The following is an 18,074-nucleotide window of genomic DNA, read 5'->3' as shown; positions in this document are numbered from 1 at the left end:
TAGCAGTTCATTTAACTTCAGTGGGTCAGAAGGCTTGGGTTCAGGAGACACTGGCAGTTCATTTACTCCAGTGGGTCAGGATGCTTGGGTTCAAGAGACACTGAAGATTCATATGGTTTAGGCGGTTTTGGGATGTCACGCGGCTCTGGGAGGTCACCCAGCTCGGGTGGTACTGGGAAGTCACATGGCTCTTGCACGTCACACGAGTCTGGAAAATCACACAGCTCTGGCAGCCATTTGTGGAACTCAGGTGTTAATTCTGGTCCTTTGTGGAACTCGGGTGACTGCTCTGGCTTTTCGTGGGTGACTTTACTTTGCAAGGAAGCATGGCCTGAACACTTGCTGAAATACAGCACAAACAGGAAGTGACTGCAGCAGGAGCGGAGCTGAGTCAGTAGTCGGGCGAGGGCTCCCTCTGCTGGTGTGGTGTTTCATTATTGTATTTTTTTTTAATCATTTTTAAAGATATTGTCTGTTTTTATTCTTTTATGTCATTTATTTCTCATTTGCTGTATATTAATTAATTTGATGATATATTAAAATAGATATTTGATGTTTATATATTAGATATTTTATATATATCTTAAATGCTTTGACAATACTGTACAAATGTCAGCAGCAGATTTTACCTACCAGTAGGTGCACATGGCTCCTCAATAGAATAAAAGTAAAATAAATAGTGGATTTCTTTTGTCTTACTTCAACAGTATTTTTAAAAAAACTTTAACCCACTGAAAAGCAACTGTGACATAATAAATAAAAATATTATTTATTTCATTTAATAAAATCACATTAAATTTTTGTTCATCGCATGTAGTTAAGCATGTGTCATGTGTAAAAGGTGTGTTTCAATATGAAAATTGTATAGTGTATACATTCATTCCACACAGACTGATATATTTCAAGTGTTTTTTTTTATAACTTTGTTGACAATTTAAAACCACAAATTCAAAATCTCAAAAACTTAGAACGTAATTTAAAACTAACACAAAGAAAAGATTTTAAAAAATCTTGGCCAACAGAAAAGTATGAACATGAAAAGTATGAGCATGCACAACACTTATAAATTAGTTGGGGCTCCTTTTTCCTGAATTACTGCAACAATGTGGCATGGCATGGAGTCAATCAGTCCGTGGCACTGCTCAGGTGTTGAGGGTCCAGGTTGCTCTGATAGTGGCCTTCGCGCTCTTCTACATTGCTTGGTCTGGCATATCGCATCTTCCTCTTCAAAATACTCCATAGATTTTCTACAGGGTTAAGGCAGTGGTTCTCAATTCCGGTCCTCAATATCTTCCTTACTTAACACACCTAATTCTGATCATCTCGTTAACGGAGAGATCCATGAACTAATCCTTGAACCACTGGGTTAAGTTTAGGCAAGTTTGCAGACCAATTAAGAACAGGGATACTTAGGATAGCTTTGGCAATGTGTGCAGGAGCCAAGTCCTGTTGGAAAATGAAATATGCATCTCCATAAAGTTGGTCAGCAGCAGGAAGCATGAAGTGCTCTAAAACATCCTGGAATAGAGCTGCGTTGATCTTGGAGCTCAGGAAACACAGTGGAGCGACACCAGCAGATGCCATGGCACCCCAAACCATCACTGACTGTGGAAACTTTCCACTGGACCTCAAGCAACATGGAATATGTGCCTCTCCTCTCTTCCTTCAGACTCTGGGACCCGGATTTCCAAAGAAAATGCTAAATTTACTTTCATCAGAGAACATAACTTTGGACCACTCCACAGCTGTCCAGTCTTTAGCCCAAGCAAGATGCTTCTGATGCTGTCTGTTGTTCAAGAGTGGCTTGACACAAGGAATGCGACAGCTGAAACCCATGTCTTGCATATGTCTGTGCGTAGAGGTTCTTGAAGCACTGACTCCAGCTGCAATCCACTCTTTGTGAATCTCCCCCACATTTTTGAATGGGTTTTGTTTCATAATTCTCTCCAGGGTGTGGTTATCCCTATTGCATGTACATACCACATCTTTTCCTTCCCTTTGTCTCTCCATTAATGTGCTTGGTCACAGAGCTCTGTGAACTACCAGCCTCTTTTGCAATGTATCCATTAGACAAGTTTCACTTCTTAAATGGAATTAGTAAAATAAGTCAACTTTTTGAAGATATTCTAATGATATGACCAGCACCTGTGTATATAGGTGTATAAACACTTCTTTTGAACTGTTTAACTGCACTTGTAAGTGAATCTTAACCCCCAGGGGTCGAAGACCACATATACGGGTTATGAGGCGTCTTCTCCTGATAACGCCGAAAAGAACTTAAATTACACTTTCAGTTTTGATCATACAGATAAAAGCAATATATCAATCTAATCTGTTAGGTGTCTACTTTTTTGTGTACACTCACAATCACAACAAAAGTGTGTGCTTTTGCAAAATAAGGAAAACAAACAGTGTAGGCATTCTTTCTTTTCTCTCTCTGTGAACTGTTTTTAGAAGCGTGTCAGTTAAACGCACTGAAACTCCACAAAAACAAAACACACAGACATGAAACATTTATCTATATAAAGCTCGAAGTATCTACTTTTAAATGCAGTGAGTGCATGTTGAAAACATTGTTTGATAAAATAGTCAGCATGAAAGCAACACTATGTCTAGTTTCTCAGTCTGAGTTCATTAATTTTAATGCGACCACGCCCACAAGTCCACGTGCTGCTTGAATACATTAATACATGAGAGAGAGACATACCTGCATAAAGCTTGGAAGGTGAACTTTCCAACTAATTTTTCCAACTCAAAGGTAATTCATAGAAAACTCCCGGAAGAACACGCATCACGTCGGCTCTTCCCATGTCCGGAATTTTTAAAAACAACGACTAAATCTGGAATAAATTGAATCCCAGGAAATAAATTGAAAAATTACAACCCATTTAACCTCACGGGATCATAATCGGGTATTTGGGCAAATATATATATTAGTGTATATATATATATATATATATATATATATTTTTTTTTGTGCATGCTGTATAATAGAGTACAACCCATTTCGAAAATAAACATTTTAGCAATTTCTTTGTGAATATAGGCAATGTATTTTAATGCATTTAAACAGATTTATTAAACATATGTATTTATTAAAATAATATTTTAGCCACCAAACACATTTAGAAATTGAAAGATAATACAATTAAATTCAAGCAAAATATTTCAACAAAATTTTTCCTTTTTTTTGCTTTTCTTGATTCTTCCGCATTTTTAAATTTGTATTTAACATTTTTCTATTACATATAAATTTGTGTGTGCGAGTTTTTGGACCATTATCGTAAGTTATTTTGCTAGATGAGCTCTAGATTTGGCTTCAGTACTGACTACTGTATATGCACAAATATAATATTGTATAGCTTCCTATTAAAAATATGAATTTAAAAGATAGACTTATGAGGGGTGTACTTATAAATACATGGTCATACAAGCATTTAGTTTGGGCTAGCTTTTGCAGATGGACATAGCTTTACAATGCACTTGATGGGGGAGTGGGGGAGTGGGGGAGTGTCCTTTGTCTCTCAAGGTGTGAATTATTCATGACCATTGTCACTCACGCATACACCTGAGATCACCCAAAACATGCTTAACAAATTGTGATTCATTGTAATGTTTTCTTTGAATGAAAGAACAGAACAATTTTCACATAATTGGGAAGTAAATATTCTAGCCTACAAGACTGGTTACTCAAAAGTCTTGTTCAGGGAGTTCAGTGTGTTTTTTGGACCTTATTTCAGCAACATTTTTTTCTCCAAAACTTACTAACCACGAATAATATTTTTTTTCTAAAAAACGCAATCATGTACATCAATAGTTCTCATATATTATTGTAGCACAGTTTGCGCTGAATAAAAGAAATACATGTTGGCCATTACTATGTAATAAGTAGCTGAAATAAGCACAAATGTCAGGGCATGTCAAAACATCTCAAGAGCCCCAAAATCACCTCTGACCCCTAGGGGTTAAGTTATTTTGTGAGATAGCTAAACATTTTCTCAATAAATAAAAACAGAAAGCTTTTAAGCTTGTTTTGTCCACCTACTCTCCCCCCAAGTCACCTCTCATCTGCCCACTATGCAGCTCATTATTTGGGCCTTTGTCTTCTCTGGTTTCTGGTGTCACATTAGTAATGATTGTTCACACCTCCTCACATAGAGCCATAGATCTTTTTTTCTAAGACTTAGAATTTAGATCAAAATATTGTTTCCTGTAAAAAAAAGTATAGAAAGAAAGAAAAGAACAAGAATGAAAAAGAAAGAAAGAAAGAAAGAACAAGAATGAAAAAGAAAGAAAGAAAGAAAGAAAGAAAGAAAGAAAGAAAGAAAGAAAGAAAGAAAGAAAGAAAGAAAGAAAGAAAGAAAGAAAGAAAACGTATTCACATCATAAACACAATTTAACATTTCTTACCAGCGTAGGGCAATTTTGATTGGCGTGGTGAGACAAGAAGTGAAGAGGTCAGCAGGAAGGTCAGGATTCATGGGCAGGAGTTCACTGGCATCACAGGCAGCCAGCTGAATGCAGTTTTTCATCGAGGGAGGCAGTGGCATCTGAGCTAGTGGGTGGTTTGGGTTTATTGCTGCCACCTATTATAAGACAATGGAAATAAGTAAACAGAATTAAATCAGATATCTCAAGAATATGGAATTATTTTGCTCTGATGTCAACACAACACACTGAACATTTCCTGAAATTTATATCTTGTTTCTTTTTCCTGTTACTGCTGTTGCTCTTGTTTGTAGCTCTAGCTTGCTTGATAAAACTTCATTAATCAAACTAACTATTAGTTCTTTAATTGAGGCCAGCCATGGCCTAGTGATAAGAAAGATGAATCTGAGATCCAAAGGACACAGGTTTAAGTCCCGGCACCGGCATGATTGTAGGTGGGGAGAACACTCTCTTCCACCTTTAATACCACAGGCACAGAACCCCTGACTGCTCCCCAGGCATCCCACTGCTCCGTGTGTGTTCACGGGTCTGAGATGCTGTGGATAAAAGCATCTGTTAAATGCTTACATGTTATATGTATATCACTACTACCAGCAAAGCACATTAGCATCGCACCTCATTCTCACGCGAAGCTCGTAAAGCGCATTGCAACATATTTTGACATGATCGATCATGAACCCGGTTTGAATCCAGCATCTGATGAACTCATTCTTCTTTTTCCCCCCACTACATATAAATTTTTGCCTACTCTTCATCATAAGGGAGAAAAGTAGGAATCATTAATAAGTGTGTGTGTTATGTTAAGTGCATTTGAGCATCACATATTATTTGCACATTTATTGAATGGAAAGTTTCCGATTCACGTATGCAAATTCATCTTCAGATGGCGCCTTTATAGCAATGTGCGTGCAGTAGATCGATCTGATTACATTGGGAAAACCGGCGATCGCTGCAAATTGCGCAAAGAGTTGGCGTGGACCAACGCACATTCTCACGTTAATTTCATCGTTAGAAAATCCAAATGTGAGCGTGAAATCTGGCTGAAAGTCTTGTGCGTACGCAGCGTTGACACATGAGGCCCCTGGAGACCAGTGACGGACATTAGATATCTGCAAAATTGGCAGATATTGACCCAAATTTGGAAACCTTTTTTTCTTTTCTATTATGGCTTCCCCGCAACACTCCTGCCAGAAGGCCTGTCAAGGTCGTTGCTGGAGACAAACAACTTTCCACGGAGAACAAGATAACGAGATCCTCTGAATTCCTCCTCCCTGTGCCAAGGACACCTGTTAAGACTCTACAGGCTTACACACACTTACACAGCTTCAGATAGACAATCACTGTCTCCCCCCGCATCCAACGCCTTCGTATGCTTATCACCCCTGGTGTGGGTATGTGGGTCTGTGGCCAGTGCTTTCCTAGCTGCAGGACCAGATGGTGGTCGCCTATATCTGACTATCTATCTCCACATCGCGTTCCCATCCCCTGTTGTGATGTTATGTCTTTATGTGCTTGCTGCTGGGCCTTTTTTTCCCTGATCTCACACTGCCCTACTTTAAGGATAGTCTGGGAGGGGCTTTTTTCACCTCCCTTTTCCCAAAAGTATCTTATTTTCTATTTCCTATGCTACCACTCATCTGATCTGTCTTCCCCTAAATTTTATTTTTATTATTTTTTTTTTTTAAGAGAAAATGTCTTCAACTGTTCCTGGAGGCCTGTTATCCAACCATAATCAGACATATGGAAGCTTATCAGGATCATATAAAATACAAAAACAGATGCTCTGAAGCTGGTGTTGAAAACACAGACATGTTATTTCTGTTTCATTAATACTGGACTCTAGAGGGCAACCTTGCACATGAACTCTATATAGACAAGTGACGAAGAGCCATTTGTGACTGCTAACATTACAACAGAGCATAAAGGATTTATGCTCCATTTAAATTCATCTACAATACATTTTGAGCTAATTCGCTACAATAATACAAGGCAATATTATTTGAAAAAAACAACAACACGTAATTAGCTTTTGTTGTTGTGCCAATGACACAGAACTCTATATCTTCTCACAACCTGATAATTTGTAGCAATGCACAAACTTAACAAATTGTATACCCGATTTAAAAATTTGGATCACAAATAACTTCTTACTAAACCCAGATAAAAGTGAGGTCTTGCTGATTTAAAACAAAAGCCTCTCATGCTGAATTTTCAGTTCAGTCCACACCTTCAGTCGAAAAAATATTTGATAGCCACATGTCATCTGCTGGCCACATTTCAAGCATCTGTTTGCAGCGAACTGCAAAACTTGTTTCCGGTCTGCCGCATAAGTCTAAGTCTATGGGGCGAGAAGTGCAGTGTGACTGCAACTTTAGTTTGGCCAGCATTGCATTGGCTCCCTTTTTCACATAATATACATTTTACAATCTTATGGATTACTTATAAAACCCTGAATGGCTTGGCTTCCCAGTATTTGAGTGAGCTTCTGCTGCATTGCAACCCTTCACATTCACTATGCTCAATTAAATCTAGACAACTAATTATTCCTAGTATATCATAATTGACTTTAGACAGTAGATACTTTTATCATCATCATTTAGGGCATGCTTACACTAGGTACAGTTGCCTCGAATCGTGCCTACAAACGCTTGTCCGCCCTCCCCTCTTCCTTGATGGCCTGCGCTCACATTTCATTTTGCCTTCCAAACTAGAGCACGCTTACGTTCTCGACTGATCAGTTTAAAAGAGAATTGCTCTCACTCACCACAGTGGACATTGCTTTAGTTATATTGTTTTGTATTATTTTTAGTCATTTGGGATGCAGTGACATGCAGTCAAACATTTTGCCGAACGGACCCAAAACTTTTGACGCTCAAAATTGATCATAAAAGTCCTTGTGGTGCATATTAGAAGGTTTTCTGAAGGTGTAGTGGATGTGCAGCGAGGGGTTTGCACTCACACTTCAAGTTCACTTCATTGTGTTGAGTTGTACATACAGATTAAGTCAAAATTATAAGCCCACCTGTTTCTAATCTTCTGGTGCAAGTTTTGTGTGTATATATATATATATATATATATATATATATATATATATATATATATATATATATATATATATATATATATATATATATATATATATATATATATATATATATATATATATGTGTGTGTGTGTGTGTGTGTGTGTATATTAGTGCTGTCAATCGATAAAAAAAATTAACTAATTAAATCGCACTTAAAAAAAAAAAATTATCGCGAATAATCACATTTATAAGACTGAAACTTGTCATTTTGCCTATTCAAATGTAAAATTTATGTAAACGCAAGACAAAAACTATTTAAATTCAAAATATAATTGTTTATTAGAATTTTTGTTTAACTTGTAACACAGATTCCTTCATGTAAACAACACACCCACAATAAACCATCAAGATCCTGGCTTGACAGCCATATTATTATATATTATTATATAATTATTACAGAAATAAAAACACAGGCATGTTAATGCCATTAGAATTTCAAAACAATCAATGCCAATAAAGAAAAAAATTACTTCTAACTTGGATTCTAAGTGGACTGCAAAAAAATGCCAAAATACAGGCATTGCAAATATGAAAAATAGAAAAATATATTAACAATGAAGAATTGAATACAAAAAATGTACTCATTGTAAAGTTGTATTGCTGTGAGTTGAGAAAATTAATTATAAAGTAGAAACAATTTTGCTTAGTTCTCCCTTACATTCAGCCAGTTGCTAAAACAGTCCAGTTGACATTATCGGGGGACAATGTGGACCTTTTCTTTTGAATGATGTGAGCTGAGAGAGCAACGCAATCTCACGGCACAACGTGCGCAGGATAGGGCAGCCGGAGCGACTCCCTTCAGATTCAACATGCATGACCGCGTTCACAAAATTTGCTTAAACTAAGCGTTCTAAAGTATGGCTGTATTTCACAAGAATTCTGACACAACAATGCAAAGCATACGATTTACAAAAGTTGCGTTTAAGGGGGAAACTTGTGAAACTTAATGAAACATTGGAGGGCGCACGCTGAAAGGCAGAGGAATGCACTGTCTTTGACAGCTCGCGACTTCATCTGGCACTTTCTGAGTGCATTTAAATGGACACCAATACTCCGATTTTAATATGATTAAGATAATAGTCTTATTAAGAGTCTACCATGTAAGTAGCTATTTTTGATTACCTTAAAGGACCACCGAGTCACGAAATGTGGAGGTTTTTCTTTCCGTTCGCCATGCGTATCAAATTCCATTAAAACAGAAGTCAAAAGTTAAAAATGAAACACCCGAAATTGCATGAAACTCTGGAGGAAACGCTGGTAAGCTAGCCTAGTAATGCGACATTAATTGTTTTATACTGAAACTTGCCTACAAAAAGTGCTTCCTTGGTCTTATCCATATTTATCCAACAGAATTTTTTTTTTTTTTAACTCGTTAAATATTTCAAATTAATCGCATGCGTTAACGCACTAATTTTGACAGCACTAGTGTGTGTATATATATATATATATATATATATATATATATATATATATATATATATATATATATATATATATATATATATATATATGAATTTTGCCGAAGGCAATCAGAATGTGTGCTACCCAAATAATAAGTCTTTGAGAATGGGTTCCTCAAGCCAGGTGACGCATTAGACCAGGGACTCATCTCCTGTTTCCAGAATGCATCACAAACTGCTTGAGAACCTGTTCTACTATGATAATTGGTGATGAAAATAAATTATGTTCAATAAGATGTACTTGTGTTTACTAACTGTTTATTCAGTTAAACATGAATTTTAAACTGTAGGCCTACATAAGCTCCAAACAGTGATTTTTGATTACCTTAATCCTACTAAAGTCATAACTGAACTAAACAGAAATGGAATTAAGACGTGTAGTATACATATATTAGTGGCATTATTGAAGTAAACACCGCAATCAAAATATTACCATAATGTAGGACTTTTCGCCATATTTTCTGACAAGATCCACACGCACAGCTGTCAGTAAAGGACCACACACACACACTTCGCAAAATGCGCAAGTTTTTTCTTTCCATTTGGCGTGCGTTATTAAATTCTATAACACTCTCACCAGTCCTTACTTCTTATTTGCGTCTAATACCCCAGTTTGTCACGGGGGCCTGAATGAAATGTTCATGAGTTAAGGAGAAACTGCTGAACTGCAGTTAAAGTCAGGCATCCTACTGATTTGATTCAGAAGGGCACTTTTTTGTCAGACGGCTCACCGGTCAGGTATAAATCCACGCTAAAATATCAAGGTGAAAGTCATTATAGCTTGTGTAGAATAGACCCAGCTCCCAACCTAACTTTAAGAATAGATTAACAGCAATATTTTTTTATCGCATGATAAGAGTCTCGCGTTAACGCTGATAACGGCCCACCACTAATATATACACATGTGTACACTATCTATGATCAGATGTTTTCCCCTGTGGTCAGAACGCACATTTAAAAAAAATATATGAAAATTATAATTTTACCTCACTTTTCGATGGATAAGTGATTGCACGGGCATTCCTGACATTACTGTGTTTGTGTGCACGGAAATGTTTTATTCTCCCTCCCTGTTAAATTTGATCAAATCCACGTAAAGAAACACACCCCCTTCACTTCTAATTCTAACGAAGGGAGCGATTTGTTTCTAAATGAATTTTGTTATGAAAGATTCACGTGAACCATCGATATCCCTGCCTCTCAATGTGTATATACATTTTTCTGATCTAAATGGTATATAACATTATTAATATTCAATAATTTAACGTGAAAAGTATGCACACTGAGGCACAGGCACTGTTACATTGTTACAGAGCACTCTTATAAGTTACCTTAAAAAAACATTCACTTAATCAACAATGACGCAAGTTTCTGGCATCAGTGTCTTGTTGTCATATTTCATTTACATGTTTGATGGTTTTATTTAACCAAACTAGCATGAGCCTAGAATTTAGTGCAGGTTGGTGCTACTTTGCCTTATGGTCAGTGTAGTGCCAGTATTTTCATCAAGAACACTTGTTTAGCACAAAAGTTTGTAACATACAAAATCATAAAAAATAAATAAATCTTACCTATGAAATGTCATGCCTTTTGTTTTATTTTCTTTGTTTGTTCATTACTACACCTGTATGCAGAGATGTAGAGTAACAAAGTACAAATACTTTGTTACTGTACCTAAATAGATTTTTCTGGTATCAGTCCTTTTCTCCACTGTTTATTTTTTTTCTGACAACTTTTTACTTTTACTCCTTACATTTTTACACAAATATCTGTACTTTCTACTCCTTAATTTTTTAATCTGGCTTGTTACTTTTATTTTAATGTGTTTTATGGTACGATCTACATTATTTATTTTTTTGTCATTGTGTAATTTGAACACCTTTTTGATTTAATCAGTATATAATTTGTTGTTGCGTGCCTGCATGCTGCAGTGGGTGACTTTTTTAACCTATGACCATGCACCTTAAGTCGGCTTGTTTATTAAGCTTACTAAGGGAACGGCTAGAATGACAAATGTGGATGGAATGAGGAATTCAGTGATGTAAACATGATGATGTCATGTTTATACAGGGTAATAATATGGATTTTGGTTGATTGGATCAATGGTAAACGAGACACATTCCTGTTTAAATCTTGCATTTAAATAGGGTTAAATTCTTATGTCCGCTTTCAACCATGGTGTACTTTACCTCTCTGATCTTTCAATCCAATACCACTTTAACAATCATGTGCATAATTCTTTAACAGAATTATGTTTTAGAGTATATGAATGAGTATGGCAGCTCAACAACTGTAAACTTTTTGAGCAGTGTTGTTGGACAAGATTGTAGTGAAGTTGCTTGGCTACTTTGCAGCTAAAAATTGGCAACAATTAAAAAAAAAATAAATAAATAAAATAAATTGAAATGTAAGTTATTTTGTATAGATGTACACATGATGTGCATTGTAGTTACCGTGCACCGTGCACCGTGAAACTAAAACAGGTAGTAGTAATGAATGCTTCTTACTTAAGTACACTTTTTAGGCCTTACTTCTTTACTTTTACTTGAGTACAAAATTGTAAGGAGTACTTCAACTTTTACCAGAGTTATTTTAAACATGAGTATCTACTTGAGTAAAGGATGTGTCTACTTTTGCCATCTCTGCCCATACTCTTGTGCAAAAGTCCAGCATCTTCAGATTAACTTTTGTCTTAAGTGCAGTTGAATGACTTTTGTCCTGGAAGCAATGTACAAATATTCCGTGGGGGTATTGACGCATGCTCAGGACCCATATGCAATATCTAATGTATATATGTATGCAATTACCCTAACTTGCCCTAATTAACCTAGTTAAATATTATGTATTGTCATCATGGTAAAGATAAAATAAATCAGTTATTAGAAATTATTTATTAAAACTATTATGTTTTGAAATCGGTTGAAAATTATTTCCTGGACTGATCACCGAAACTTTTTTTGTTGTTGTTCTTCTGCTAAGAGATTGAATGCCTGTCAAGCTCGATGGGCTTTATTCTTTACTCACTTTAAAACCAGATGTGCAATCTTGCCAATTCAGCACCACCATCACGGACAGCAATCCACCCACTAAGACCGTTCTAGCTAGGGAAATCCCTCACCCACTTTAATAATCTGGGAAAATGTCAAAATGCCAAACTATGTTCTGCACGCTGCTTGCAGTACTTTGTTGGTGTCAAATGTCTAAGCTTTCCATCCACCCTGGCATTAGGGGAGTTTTGCCACTACTTGTCAACATTTCTGGTGTCCGTCCATGCATCATTTCATTCAATTTTACATCAAGTCCTGCAATCTAAGTTCAGTAACACCCAGCCTGCTGGTCTGCTCTGACCCATTTCTATTCCCATACCTCCTTGGTCACACATTGCAATGGATTTCATTACTGACCTTCCTTCGTCATTGGGTAATACATTGTGAGAACTATTTATGCTTTGCAAATCCCTTATAAAAGACAATTAAAGGCTCAGTTTCAAATGTTTAAAAAATATAAATTTGCAAATAAAAAAACAGAAAAGTTGAAAAATGAAAAAGTTATGTAATAGGTAAGTTATGTAATAATTGAACAATATCACAATGCGATAAATTATTCCAATATTATTCAACAATATTTAAATTGTACGGTAGTTTTTTTTTTGAAAATATTGCAAAGATTTATTTTTCATTTGATACGGTTTCATTTGTGTTGAAGCAGAAGAAGAATCAGGCATCTGTTGCATAAAACACAAGACGTTTGGCCTTAGGAGAAATGGTGGTGCCCAACTGAGCCTGGTTTCTCACGAGGTTTTTTAATCCTTCACTTTCGCCAATTGGTGAAGTTTTTCCTTGTCGCTGTCGCCACTGGCTTGCATGGTTCGGGATCTGTAGAGCTGTGCATCAATGGATTTGGTGAGCTAAACTGAACTGAACTTAAACTCTGAAAACTGGACTGACACTGTTTCAATTTACTATGATCTTTGACACAATCTACATTGTAAAAGTGCTATAGAAATAAAGGTAAATTGAAAAAAATTTAATTGAATATCCAACAATTACTGGTTGTTCATTGCGCAGTGGCAACCCTTGATAAATGAGCTAAAGGAAGCTAAAGCTAAAGGTGAGTGGGTGAGTGAGTGAGTGAGTGAGTGAGTGAGTGATAGTGAAATTTATATGAGCCAATGAGACATGATTCAGAGGAAGAGGGTTATACATTTATTAGCATAAAATAAGTGCAATTTTGGACAATTGGTGGCACTACAGAATTTTAGTTAGTGAGTGCAAATTTGCTTTTATTGAAGATCAGGCTATCCTCAATCAGTGTGCTTAATTTTGTAACCTTCTCACAAATGATTCTATGGGCTGTCACAGTCTTCCTTGGCAGAATAATAACAAAATTAATAGGAACTGGAACAATTGCAATAAGTGCTGTTACAGTTTCTGCTTGGCTTCCAACAATAATTAATTAAATAAATAAATAAATAAATAAATAAATAAATAAAGTGTGTGTGCGTGTGTGTGTGTGTGTGTGTCCGTGTGTAAAATACCACAAACCTCCAGTTCCTGCTCCCTCTGCAATGCAAACTGTTTGAATGACTTTACGATGATGCCTGCATTAGAGCAGTCATACACAAAGATGGAGGGACTTCCCATCCATGTCTGTAGGTCATAGACAGAGAGTGGGATGTACTGGGTATAGTTCTGAGAGAGAGAAAGAGAGAGAGAGAGAGAGAGAGAGGGAGGGAGGGAAAGAGAGAGGTCAAGTCTAAAACAAAATAATTTTAAAATCTTGGTTTGCCTTTGCTCAGTTGAATGAGAATGCTGAATGAGACATCCCACCAAGCAATTATGTGTTTCATAGATGTCTTGGCTAAAACAAGGCTACATTTTGGCTGTCAATGAAAATCGAATAGACTTCAATTCAATTCACATGTATTCACACATCACATTATCACACTATCAGATAAACAGCTCTCAGTGACAGAGATAGACACTGATGAAGCAGAATTCTAGCTGATTAGACAAAAATACCAAGTATGTTTATTTGATATACCTGTGGTGGAGTTTATTCAAGCCTTATTGAAACAATGAGTCTTTGCACTATTTTTGCTCTCGCATATTGTGACTCCTCATATATTGTTGTACTGACAAATACGTGGTTGTGGTGATTCCAGTGTTTATTAATTACATAGCCATTTTATGCCTCGTTTCCACTGAGTGGTGCGGTTCAGTTCGGTACGCTACGGGTCACCTTTATCAGGCTTGTATCTCCACTGGCAAATAGTACCAATGGTATCCTTATGGTAACCGTGGTGTATGTCAGAAAGTTGCAGTCGATGTCATTCTAACTCGAAGAAATGTAAAAGCAAAGTTGTACAGGTCATTCACATATCATATGAGATGCAATTACTGTATCAATTACTAACCTCTCTATAGACATGATTTGATTATAACTGCAGATCAATGATAATGCAAAATAGCCTACTGTAATGTCTGCAATTAAATAAAATAAATAAAGAACACATATAGACCCTTACAGTCTCCGAAATATTACCAATACAGAAAAATTACACACAAGATACATTTAGGCCTTATTTAGGTTCAAAAACAACATGAAACACGTAGTCTAGTCAGTGTAAACCTCTCATTTGTATATTTAATCTTCACCAGCACGTGTAACATCTTGTAAAAAAGTATATATGTCATTCAGAGTTAATAAAAGTCCAAAAAGCGATGATAATATTTAAACATCACAGTTTATTCATGTTTTACATTGCTGAGAATCATTTATTCATTAGTATTTTTAGTGCTTCACTCTTGCATTTGTCCATTCCTGAATTAATGTAAGAATCTGCACTACAATAATCATGCGCAAGTTATTAGTGTAAGCTCAAGTTCGTTATTTCAACTATAGACATAAGAGAAGTGAGTGGAGAGCAAAAGTGAAACCGCTTGTGCAGGGCTTTCCATGCACTTTTAGACAGCATCGTAAACAATAAGGACACAGAACAGATTCTGCTCTTCTTGGCATATGGCTGTTTATCACAAGACGACAATAAGGTTTGTTTGAGCTCGAGTCAACCATTATTATGGCACATTATTATATGTATTATTACGATTAGGGTTGGGTACCAAAACCTACATAACCAGTATGCACCGGATCAAATCAGGATATTAATTTCAGTGCCTAATTTGAAGCCACTGGCAATGCTTAAAGGATTTTTAAGCATCAATGGATACATCAAAGACACACAGGTATACAAATGTTTGTGGCTGAGTCTTCTGTAATGTGAAGTGACGCTGACAGCAGGGTGCGGATCCAAATACAGGGTTTTATTATACAGAGATGGTCAGGCAAGCAACTGTCAACACATGAGCAAAAAGATGTATGCGGGCAGAGTCATAGTCAAATACACAGGCGAATGGTCAAAAGGCAGGCAGCAGACAGAGTAAACAAACAAAACAAAGCAAGGTTCAAAAACACGGAAGGCAAGCAAAACGCGTTGTAATGCTCACAAACAGTATAATAAGACTCAGCAAGACCTGGAACGTGGAGCTGCGGAGGGCCTGGAGCGTGGAGCTGCGGAGGGCCTGGAGGCCTTGGTTGAAGAGGCATTAGCAGTTTATTTAACCCCATTGGATAAGGAGGCTTTGGTTTAGGAGGTACTGGCAGTTCATTTAACCCCAGTTGGTCAGGAGGCTTTGGTTCAGGAGGCACTGGCAGTTCATTTAACCCCAGTGGGTCAGGAGACTTTGGTTCATGAGACACTGGCAGTTCATTTAACCGCAGTGGGTCAGAAAGCTTTAGTTAAGGAAACACTGGCACTTAATTTAACTCCAGTGTGTCAGGAGACCCTGAGAAATCACACGGCACTGGCAGCCATTTATGGAACTCAGCTCTGGCCACTCAACTCAGCTCAATAAAATAGTTAGTCGTCAGTATTTTCAAGTCCATCGTCTGTATTTACATTCACCCACTGGCAGCCAAAATGCATGCCTTACACTATGAAGCAAGTATGCACTGTGACTACTTTTATATTGTTGATTAGCTGCTGGGCATTTAACTCTGTCTTGCACTAAAGGCTGTCAGTGTCGACCAATCGCTGCAGGCTGTCATCGGCCCAATCAGCCCAGATTAGCTTCGCGTTGAGGAGGGGTTTGGGAACAAAAGAATTGCTGAATGATTCATATGGAAGTCGCTGGGATAATTAGGTAAAAATAAATGCAGATTATAAGACCATGAAAGTGTTTTTTGACCTTGCATGCATGTTAAGACTGTTGTTGGAGACCCTTACAACCAAAACATGACCCTATTTCATGTATAATAGAGGCTCTTTAAGCAGCGTGTCAATCAACTGCTGACGGTGAGCGAGAGCGAGCATAAGTGCGCAAAGCCGGTATAGATATAACCAAAGGCAAGTTTATATAATAAATATTTATTTAACGATACTTATCGAAAATTTATTTAATCTTACCCCTCGAATACAATTTTTAGTTGCACCATTAAGAAATCAGGGCACTCTAGAGCCCTGCAATACTTTGTAATAAAATAACGTTTATAACAGTTTTTTTTTTTTTCTAGAAAACCGTTTTCGGAATATTTTGTTTATTAATGAACGCAATAACAGAAGCGAAAAAATATCAATTCTGCTCTGAGTGAACCGATTGGATTTTTTTTTTTTTTAAGCCCTGGTTTTGAATGGGAAAAAGTGTAATAGTCTATTAGTTCAGGAGCCAATCATCAATTGCTATAGACTGATGTTTCTCCGGGGGAGAACCTCAGACCAGACGTGTGTTTTTACAAGTTTTTTTTGTGGTCAACAAATGCAGTGGAATCTTAGCAAATACTTGCTTCACAGACATAGGAAGCATATCCACATAAAGCTTTAAGTTTGTACTTTAAATGAACCAACTACACTTAAAAAACAAAAGTTGTTTGTTTTTGTAATTTGTATGTAATGAATGCGAGTTACAGTCCATCCTGTCAAACACACACCACATGACAGCAACTACTCAAACACCCAAAAACTTGTAAACAAAGAGTCGTTGTCATTTCTGGAGGAGATTCGCAATCAAGATCAAGTTGTGAATTACTTCAGAAGACCAGCATGATCAGACAATCATTATTCAGGGGATAATAATGTGTAGAACGGACATATGAGGTTGGTGTTGTGATCTCGTTTCTTGAAGTGCGCATGTGGATTAGCTCGGGCAGCCAGAAAAAAATGCAGATTTGGTTTGATTACAATGTTTAGAAATTAAACTTATGAGACAGTTGTTAATTCATTTTATTGGTGATTCCAAATATGTATTGTAGGCATTTGAAGATGACTGCTGAGTGAAATTACTTGCCTTAAAGGGACTTTGACGGTGCATCCATTGAGCAACTTCCTTCAAATTCATCAACAAGCGTAATCACATTCATCAAATTTGCTCAAACTAAGTGCTCTAAAGTACGGTTATATTTTACAAGAAAGGATTCTGACACACCAAGGCACAGCAGGGTGGTTGGGGGGTCATTTGAGGGCATCAATGAGGGCACCAATGCAATAAGAAATGCACTGTCTTTGACAGCTTGCTATCATTTGGCACTTTCTACGTTTACGTGGACATCAGTAATCTATTTGTCTTAATCTGAATAAGGCAATAATATGATTAAGATGTTTACATGAGTTGCTTTTTAAAATGTTCCATTCGTGATAACGTTTTACATGATCGCCCACAGACCAATTAATGTTGTTGCGTCATCACGCTATTCAATGCTTCCCCTGGAGTTTCATGTAATTTTGTGCGTTTCATTTGAAATTTTTCTACTTTAACTGCAGTTACTCAAAACTCACAAACAGGATACTAAAAGTGACAAAATCAACAACGTCAACATACACAGCAGAATCAAAAGCAAATAATGAAAACTTTAGCATCAATAAGCTGTACAGTTTATTCATACTGAAATGCATGCTGGGATTTTTGTACTCTGCCCCACCCAGCATGCATTGCAGCATGAAATATTTTAATTGTTTTCATTGTTGAGGTACAAAGTCTGATTCTGAGTCACTGACCTCCATTCTTTGTCTGTTTGTATATGACTG

At 36.8% G+C, this 18,074-nt stretch overlaps 1 protein-coding gene across 3 annotated transcripts in view; it reads right to left on the bottom strand.

The window, feature by feature from the left end:
- The window catches only part of rptor (regulatory associated protein of MTOR, complex 1), a 228,242-nt gene that overhangs the window by 129,554 nt on the left and 80,614 nt on the right, over nucleotides 1-18,074 (bottom strand). For all 3 annotated transcript variants that reach the window (XM_056459872.1, XM_056459873.1, XM_056459874.1), the window contains exons 6-7: nucleotides 13,540-13,686; nucleotides 4,411-4,586 (exon numbers count right to left, since the gene is read on the bottom strand). In XM_056459872.1, the coding sequence (XP_056315847.1) occupies nucleotides 4,411-4,586; nucleotides 13,540-13,686 (323 nt within the window). The remainder of the gene's footprint in view (nucleotides 1-4,410; nucleotides 4,587-13,539; nucleotides 13,687-18,074) is intronic.

This window comes from Danio aesculapii, chromosome 6 (genome assembly GCF_903798145.1).
Source record: "Danio aesculapii chromosome 6, fDanAes4.1, whole genome shotgun sequence".
In the NCBI taxonomy this organism is placed as follows: Eukaryota; Metazoa; Chordata; class Actinopteri; order Cypriniformes; family Danionidae; genus Danio; species Danio aesculapii.
The sequence above is the reverse complement of the archived record's forward strand: the minus strand, read 5'-3'. Positions and strand labels throughout refer to the sequence as shown.